General features: G+C 31.6%; 1 protein-coding gene across 7 annotated transcripts in view; it reads left to right on the top strand.

The window, feature by feature from the left end:
* The first annotated feature begins 1,950 nt into the window (after nt 1-1,950).
* Nucleotides 1,951-10,183, top strand: part of LOC143079991 (uncharacterized) — a 30,263-nt gene continuing 22,030 nt past the window's right edge. For 6 of the 7 annotated variants that reach the window (XR_012979581.1, XR_012979582.1, XR_012979580.1 and 3 more), the window contains exons 1-2: nt 1,951-2,085; nt 9,402-9,474. Coding sequence is in view for 3 of the 7 variants with exons in the window: in XM_076255633.1 (XP_076111748.1) it covers nt 9,423-9,474 (52 nt within the window). In the remaining 4 variants the exon portion in view is untranslated. The remainder of the gene's footprint in view (nt 2,086-9,401; nt 9,475-10,183) is intronic. The other variant, XR_012979583.1, reaches the window with a different exon arrangement.

Raw genomic sequence — 10,183 nt, 5'->3', positions numbered from 1 at the left:
GCTGTTCAAACTCATAAATCCATGGACAAAAAACAAAATCGGGGTAACAAACTAAAACTGACGGAAACGCATAAATATAAGAGGAGAACAACAACACAACACTACAATGTAACTAACACACACAGAAACGGACCAAGCATCAGACAAAATCCCACGAGAATAACAAATATAACAAATATAACATCAAAACCAAATACATGAATTTGGGATAGACAAGTACCGTGACATGTCTTATCGCAATGTCAATTTATACTAAAAAATAAGAGAAAACAAACGACGCAACGTTAAATTGTAACACACACAGAAACGAACTATAATATAACAATGGCCATATTCCTGACTTGGTACAGGACATTTTTAAAGGAAAAAATGGTGGGTTGAACCTGGTTTTGTGGCATGCCAACCTCGCACTTTAATGGCAATGTTAAATATAACATAGAAATGACAACATAATATTACAGGACTACAATACAAATAAATAGGAAAACGTATTAGACAAAGAAACACATGATTAATGAATAACAAAAAGCATCAGGTTTAAAATTTAATACGCCAAAAACGCGCCTCGTCCACACAAGACTCACCAGTGACGCCCAGATATAAAAAATCGAAAGCGAAAAAAAGTACAAAGTTGTACAGCACTGAAGATCAAAAGTTGAAAAAGGTTGTGTCAAATACGGCTAAGTTTGTATGCTTGGGATAAGAACATCCTAATTATTTAAAACAATTAATGCTATTGCAAACAGTAAATTTTAACAAATCAATATAACAGATATACATAATGAAACTGAAGTATTAACTCATTACATAAAACAAACACGACTACATAATGAATGACCAACACAGAATAGACACACCCGACTCAGTCCAGGCCTCAACGCAGTAAATTATGAAAATGACGTCACATACGACGGTGAAAAGGCATTAAAAATTACGTCACATACGATGGTGATAAGGCATTAAAAATTTGAACATATGAAATTTCTGAAACAGCAGAAAAATTACGTCACATATGAAAAACTATATCTCAAAAGTAAGATAGAATTAGGATTGATTAAAGATTAAAATAGAACTAAATACTGATATTGCATTTAAACACAATGCATATTGCAATACTTATTAATAGCAATTAACTATAATATGTATATGTGCAGTTTGTTATGAATCCAACTTCAAACTTAGATTGTCGTACAGATTATGTTGACCAGAATTAAATCTAATAAATGACGGAGGTGATTAATTTTTTTTCCATAATACATAAATATAATAGAAAAGACGTCAACACATTTGACAAAATCCGATGAGAATTACAAATATAACATTAAACATTTAAACTAAATACATGAGTTTTGGTCCATATTTGTGAGTATTATATAAATATAAAAATGTAAACGGTGAATGTATCAGAGGGACAACTCAACCAATATGCAGAAAACAGCTAGTAGTTTAAACAAATGCTAATGATTATGTTGACTAATCACAATGCCATACTATTTATTATATTCAAACTGTGTTTAGTTATCTAATATAAAACATCTATATGTAGAAGTTTTTCTTATGTTTTTTTTAAAACAGACGACGTTTTTATACTTGTAGATAGGATGAAAACGATACTAAGATCCGACCAACTACTTTTTTGTTCAATCTTATGCACATTGTGCATTGTTGTGGTTCAAGAATAAACTTTGAAAGTAACACAATGACGAAGATGGGGATCTGATAACAAGTTTACTTTTGGCATATACACATGTGACTAGGTATTGTTTGCCCCTACAATATCAACACATAACCTAAACTGTAATTATAGTATTTGATAAATAACTTTTAAATCATTTGCGTTTTATATTTATTCAAGCATAACACTCGAATTTAGTGTCTATTTTTAGAGGATTTCCTTTGAATATTCTAATGTCAGGTGATAAGAACAGTACAAGGGTTATTCACAGTCAAGGTCGTTTAACAATTCCTTTTGCTGTATAAGAACAGTGTACATTAACTGTCGTTTCTACAATACCAGGTGTAAAAGATAAAATAACCGTTAAAAAAGATACGGTGACATTTGACAAACACTTTTGGTCCATATTTGTGAGTATTATATAAATATAATATTATATTTCTCTATTTGTACTTGAATATATATTTGTCACAATTTTAAAGACAAAGCAAATTTAAGTGAAACTGTTTCTCTGACCTATATGTTCTCCCAATTATGTGTATTGTAGACCTGTCACGTAATGTTGTCATTTTAATGTTATATTTAACATTGCCATAAAAGCCCTCAGCTTTAGTTTGTAACTCTGATTTGTTTCTTTCTCAATCGATTTATGAATTTCGAACAGCGGTATACTATTGTTGCCTTTATTTACAGAATATTTCAACTTTGCATTATTATATCTTTTACCGGAACAGATTTGAGCAATCCTCCTCAAGCATGAAATATTTGGATAATTGAAACAGTCATTTTCTTGTTAATAATATGCTTCGTTTATGAAAGGGAAAACATTATTCTTCAACTATTTAAGCTACAGTAGATATACTACAGTATATTTGGTTTTCAATATACTCCAATTTTGTAATTTGTTAACAGATGTTTAAATTTGATTTGTAAGTAACGGAACCTGCATCAGACTTACACCGGTATAAGTTTTGTATTTGATTTCTTTGATAAATTTTTTTTCTCCAATTTTTGCCAGCGGAATGTATATGATGTAGAAATGGAAGTATTAAGAATATTGACGAAGCGAAGATTTTATAAAATAACCGTCTCCTTTTAAACCGCTGTTTTTTTTCTATACATATTATGCAGTCATACAACTGATTTAAAAAGTATACCAATCTTAAAATTTACTTATCGAGTTTATTTGTATGCACCATTTATGGGCATTATGTTTTCTGGTCTGTGCGTCTGTCCGTTCGTTCGTTGATCCGTCTGTCCCGCTTCAGTTTTAAGTTTTTGGTCGAGATTGTTTTTGATAAAGATGAAGTCCATTCAACTTGAAACATAGTTCACATGTTCCCTATGATATGATATTTCTAATTTGAATGCCAAATTAGAGATTTCACCAGATTTTCACGGTCAACTAAACATACAAAATGATACTGTGGATGGGACATCCGTATACTATAGAAACTTTCTAGGTTTTTTTTATATCATCTCCATACAAACTGATATTGAAAATTCATTTACCAAGACTATTTCATTAGTTATGCAAACCAATTAAAACAATTCGATGGTAATGGCATACAACATTTACACTTGCGGTTGTGGCAAAGAAATTTATAGAACAAACTATCAACAAAAATGAACACCAAAAACATAAGGGTAAATTTATGATATTTTATAGGAATGTTATAAAAAGACGTGTGCTCTCGTCAGTACTAGTGACATAAAAAAAAAAGAAGCCAATAGTTCTAATATGTCTGAAGGAATTAATGTTAACTGTATAAAATAATATTTGTTCATCAAGGAAATTAAAAGAAATATAGTCGTCTGATTTTATATCAAGTTAAAAATGTGTCTGATATTCTAACTTGACTTGTATTTCAGAATTAAAAGAGATTAAACTTTATTGACTCTGCAGGTTTTGCAACCTTTTTGTTCCCGATTTTTTTCAAAGGAAAGATCATTTTGTATTTCAAGACCATAGTCAATTCTGTGAAATCTGGTAAAATAAAACTCCAGATATAAAAATCAATGGGAATCATATTTTTTTCAAGTGAATGTATATTAATTTTTCATACTGAAAGAGTTTGCTAGATTGTTTCTATTTTACTTTTTAATGATTCTTTATGAAAGTCATTTATTTTATTTTTAATTTCTGATTTTAAATGCTTCACATAAATAATTAATGAAAGTTGGCTACTTTAAGGCTACTGATTGTTAGGACGTCTTTAGCATATTTATATTAAGGATATACACATTGGGGATCAGAAGATTTCTAGAGTTCGGAGGGCTTTTTTCATAAAGGGTTGAAAAGGTCAACAATTCTGTACGTAAAGAATATCTGACATGTCCATGTATGTCTTTTCACGGTAGGTATAGTGTCCGACTAGGATCGTGGTTTTTCGAGTGATTTGATCGGGCTTTTTCGAGTGTGACCCCTTTTTTTCGAGTGAATATGAACAAAAATGTAAACAAACAGACTTCATCTCTAACAAGACGTGACATAAACTCTTTTGTTTGATATAAAAAGTTATATCATGTATGATAGTATTTAATATAGAAAGATATAACTAACCCGACATTATTTTTCGTTAAAAAAAGTTAAAATAACCATTGAAATGCTTTGGTTTCTTGTGTATAATTTGGAGTTTAGTATGACGTCCATTATCACTGTACTAGTATACATATGTTTTGAGGGGCCAGCTGAAAGGTGCGGGAGTTTTCGCTACATTGAAGACCCATTGGTGGCGGCTATTGTCTGCTCTATGGTCGGGTTGTTGTCGCTCTGACACATTCCCCATTTCCTTTCTCAATTTTATTTAATTCAAAAATTACAGAATAAAGCCATTTTTATACACATAACACTGGTAATGTTGAAGGAAATGCATACATGGAATTTATATATCCTTAGAAATACAGACACTTTACAAAAATTCTTGTTTTTGCATTGAAAACGACATTTTGAGACTAAATTCATTTATTTATGTCCGGGGGTTTTTGAGAGCAGTCCGGACTTTTTCGAGTGTGTCCATTTTTTTTCGAGTGATTATACAAATTGCTAATAGCTTAAAATGATATTTGTCGGTGTATTTACGATTAAAAATAATAAACAAAGTTACAAATTAAGCACTTTTCCAGGCATGAACCAATGCATTTTCAGGTTTCATAATGGTGCTCTAACAATTCATGAAATAAACATTCGTTCATTTGTATATATTTTGCTGTTTATCATATTTTATAACTTTCATCCTGTACAGTACATATTCGTGATGTCAACAATATAATGTACGCATAAATGATTTGGATTGAGACGTACATACAGATATTTGTATTCCTGATGAGCTATTCATTTCATTGTTTATTATGTATAAAATCTAATTCAAATGTTTTTTGTCAATTGGAAAAAAATTGAGCGGATTAATTGAGTCTGTGTTGTTGTTTTTATTTCATTTTTTGTTTGTGTTGGGGCGGGGGTCAGGCCTCCATTAGTAGAATGCATTTTTCTGATTCAGTACTGAGGTTCCTTACTCCATTTTTAAATAAACAGCTGCGCCATGGTCGCATGATACACCTGTCATGTTTTCAAAGTTCATTTCTCTTATGCATGGCTGTGTCATATTATCTATTTCTTGCATGAATAGAAATTTCTCCTTTCATCACTACACAGAGCACAGAGTTTGATATGAAAATACGGAAATCTGCATTAATTTGATCTGCTGTAAAAGTAGAATTACTCTGATAAAAAATAGTGCATTCGATGTCCTTGTGTACTTAAACTAACCAACAAATTTTCAAAAATCAAACTTTTGGTGAAAGAGAAATATGTTAAGATCATTTTGAGCCAAAATTTACTTGTCTATGAATTATAATTAAAAATTGAGGATTATTGCGCTCCAACTTATACTTATTAAAGATTCCGAGAACCAGGGGTTATTTTTGGAGAACCTCTATTCGAATGTCGGTCTTTTTCTTAGAAGGCTTTAAGGGTATTGGCATGCAGAAAGATGATACATGTACATATCAGGATATACCTGGTTTCTTGGAAGTTAAACGTAGGGTAAGATATTTAGAAAGCTGTGAAAATTGCTAAATTTGGTAAAACATATAGGGAATTTTAATTGGTGGTCTGACACCTTATATATCATCATTAGACGATATTACGGCATTTTCACTGGCTATTCGTTAGGGTGTTGATGACTTTCAAAGTTACGACGATGTACATTTCGTGTGCAAAATTCTAGAGCAACGATTCTCGGAATTTTTAGTTCAACGCAATAAGAGTGTTGGCCGTATTAATACAACTAGGTTTAATAACGTGTGAGAATGGAATATCGCTTGATATCTATTCTCACTCGTTATGACACCTATAAATATTTTCTCAATGTCAAAAACTTAACTTTTACAAAAATTTTCTCGTCTGAAACTACTTGACTAAGTTCATTATAGATAGAGATAACTGTAAACAGCAAGAATGTTCAGTAAAATAAGATCTACAAACAAGTCACCATCACCAAAACAGATAATTTTGCCATGAATTATATTCTTGTCTTTAATGTTGGTAAGTGCCCTTTGTTTGACATGCATATGCACTGCAGCAAATAGACTAAGGTAAGTGACACAGGCTCTTAAGAAACTCTATAATGTTTAATAAAATATCATAACTCGGAAACGTAAAATCAATCATTTCTAAATATTCGGAAGGGATGATACCTCAATAGACAATTCACCGAAGTTTTATGTAAATTGGTTACAACGTTTTTGAGTTTTTTCCCGATATGCTGATGATGGACTAATGGACAACGGGGTACCATAATACGTCCCGTACAAAAACTTCATGGTTCACCACGAAATTGTAATTTACTTTGGCAACAAAAGTACAAAAGTGAAAAGGGATACATATATAAGTTGTGCAACGACAATCGGTCATAGTTCATTTATTTTTATGTGAAATACCAGTTGTCTTTTCCTATTAATTGTGTTTCTATGTGTATATACGTTTCTCCATAGTCGGAGTACAATCTGTTACCTAAAACACCCCTAAAATTGGTATAGTCTTGATTTTCAACCCTTTAAGTAAAATTGACTGATCCAGATGTTTGTATATAAACCAGCTCAAGACAGAGAAACTGTGTCAGTTTTATGTGCACCGTTGAAGTGATAACATCAGGGATTATTTTCCAACTGGTAAGTAGAGTGAATTCAGTGATTCAAAAGGATATATATAAATAGTGTTCGGATTTATATGTGGATATTGCAATAGTGATTGTGATACAATGTATAAAGTGAAACTTATGTATATAATAAGTTATTGTATTAGTGAGAATAAAAGGTGTATACTTGCTGGTGTTGCAAGTTGTACTATGTGGAAGTGTGAATACTTCATAGATTTGTATTAGTGAGAATGCAAGGTGTTTACTTGCTGGTGTTGCAAGTGGTAATATTTTAGAAGTGTATTAGTTAAAGAGCACTGTGTTAAACCTTACCAGTTTGGATAATATTCATTGTGTGGGAACTCAAAGGGATAGTTAGTGCGTGAGTTCAGCTGTGTTTATATATATATTCCTTGTGCATTGAAGGATTTGTGCAAGTGTAATTGTGTCATTGTGTTATTGTGGTTAGTTGCAGACTTACAAGGTGATACTACATATTGGTGGACGTTGTAAATAGAAGTTGTATATATGTGTTTTTGTGTTCATACGTTTTGTGTGATACTTACTTTATGCATGTTGCATAGCAATCTGTTGGTGACATTGTGTAATGAAGGGCCTGATGCATGTTGCATAGAAATCTGTTAGTGACATTGTGAATAAATCGGTCTGATACATGTTGCATAGTTATTGCATAGTGACATTGTGTATATACAGTCTGTTTTGAAACATTGTGTTTATGCATTGTGAATGAGGTACTGCACCTTGTATTTTGATTTATGTGCATTGTGCTGTGTATATATTTTTCGTTGTGAATCCATTGATGGATGTGTTGATTGTTTTGAATAGGACAACTGGTTGTGTTGCAAAAATTGAGTTGAACACATGAAATCCTGATTTATTCAGATACGGATCAAGTGATCGCCCGGTTACACGTTACAATTGAAATAACTTGTTTCCCAATCAACTATTTATAAAGTGTTTAAACTAACAAAAGTACCATGACATGAAGTTGAAAAGATTATAATTCTCCTGTACTTTGTTCTAAATACCTTTTATAAAGGATCTAATAATTTCTAATTTAATACTGGAAAGTAGTGGTAGAACGATTTCCGTACAGAAAACTTGTGTAATTCAAAAAGGTTAGATTTGATCAATGTAGTACTATGTTTTTATGAATTATTGAGAATTAAAAAAAAATTCATTCATTAAATTACCAGTATAAACTAAAAAAAAGTATAGAATACCTTTTTTTATTCAAATTTTCTGTAAAAATCCCAGCCTATTTGTCTAAAAACCCGGACGATTTCACAATTGCTCTCGTAAAAACCCGGACAATAATAAACACTGAATTTTTGGTTTAAATACAAGGAAATTGTGCTTCTTTGTTGATCGAAACATGTAAAGTAGTCAATATAAGATGGGTAGTAATGTAAAAAACTATTATAATTACGAAATAGCAGTTAATTGAACTGAACGCATGTGCTATCACTCGAAAAAGTCAGGAAATGGACAGAATCACTCCAAAAACCTCGATCCTAGCCGGACACTATACTTACCGTGCTTTTCTAGCCCTTGTTGCATGTGACAATCTATTCGTAAATAACGCGACAATCTTAATGATATTTCATAACCGTAATCGAAATTTGTGTTTGGAATCACTTCTTTGTTTGGCAATACTAACAGAGCATGAATGTTTATGAATTAAGGTCTGCCTTGCATGAAATCGCGGGAAGTCCAGGCTTTCCGTGCTTTACTTAAAACATGACATGGAAAGGAAGATATGGTATGATTGCCAATGAAACAACTCTCCACAAAGTCTAAATGTCACTGATTAACTACTAAAGGTAACCGTACGGCCTCCAACAAAGAGCAAATCCCATACCGAATATGCAACTATAAAAAGCACTGAAATGAAGAATGTACAACAATTCAAACGAGAAAAAGAAAGCCTGTTTTATGAACAAAATAGTGAAAGAAAAACAAAAATGTGACAGCAACAAATCAAATGACAAACACTGAATTACAGGCTCCAGCATCCTGACTTGGGACAGGCACACGCAATAAAGTGGCGGGGTTAAAACAGAGCAAGTTAAATGGCACCAAACCCTCCCGTAACCAGTTACAATACAACATATGAACAAACTATCAAAATCAGTTGAAAAAGGTTTAATTTATTGGAAGTATACAAATAGAAATATAGCTAACAATGTATAGAGTGGACGTTCACGGGTACTTGTACACCCCAATTGAGCCATAAATGCGCACATGTGTATAGCGAAAATGTTAAGTTTGATTTTACTTTACTGATAAAAAAAACTTAATATTTAAACGGATAAAAAAATACAAAGATCGTAGTACAGTGTTGTATTTGTTTATTTTAGAATATGTTAATCTAAGGATCTATTAGTTCACCCGGATCGTTTATGAGTTTCCGGGCTCGGTAAACATCAACTCGGTATAAATTAGGATACGCTTTCACGTTTTAGTATTTTAATATATAGGTTTTTATCATGATTTATCTTCATATTATTACTATTGATTTAATTATTGCTCATTTTTTGGTTGTTAATTCTATATCATTATTTCAGTTCTCCAAAGCACTATTAAGAATGATTCGTGTTTCATGTATATTATCAACACTAATCGTTTGTATACTAATAGGTAAGTTCATTTACAAAGTGGAAAAGTATATCTAATTAAACATGTTTGTCGTTGATCAGTACAAAAATCCTAGACTAAGGTGAAAAAAACCTGGATGCTAGATCAGAAGGGTAAACTCGAACACTTGCTGTTCAGTTGTCCAATATGACTCGGCAAATATTGAAGTTCATAAAATTACAAACGAGTGAATCTTTATGCAATATGGGAAAGTTGACCCGTAATTGTGTCATAAGCCATTATTTGAATATCGCAAAGATAAACGATTTCTTTTTTCGGACTTCTTAGACTTTTTATTTTCTATTACAAAACCTTGCATTTATTATGATAAAATATATTTTGAAACGAGGCCCTAAACACATAGACTGCAATTTTACCTTAACCAAAAAAGGCAGATCATAAATTCACAATGTCCAATTTCTGTAATGTCTGTGAGCGACAAACAAAATGTCGAAAAGAACGTTATTTCCGCGGGTGTCGTTTACAAATAACACCGAATATTTTTTTTAATTTCAATTGTTTAGCGAAGTTTTGATTAGTTTGAGCTTCAAACACTACAAACGTCCAAAAGTCTGAAAAAAACAATTTTTGTCTTCATTTACACGAACAATTACTCGACATTCTCCAAAAGTATGACGTGTGTTTTATTTTTTTTGACAAATTCTGATTTATTTTAAATTTGTATGAATTTTTCCCGACAAGTTCTCGACTT

This window comes from Mytilus galloprovincialis, chromosome 6 (assembly GCF_965363235.1).
Source record: "Mytilus galloprovincialis chromosome 6, xbMytGall1.hap1.1, whole genome shotgun sequence".
Lineage (NCBI taxonomy): Eukaryota > Metazoa > Mollusca > Bivalvia > Mytilida > Mytilidae > Mytilus > Mytilus galloprovincialis.
The sequence above is the reverse complement of the archived record's forward strand: the minus strand, read 5'-3'. Positions and strand labels throughout refer to the sequence as shown.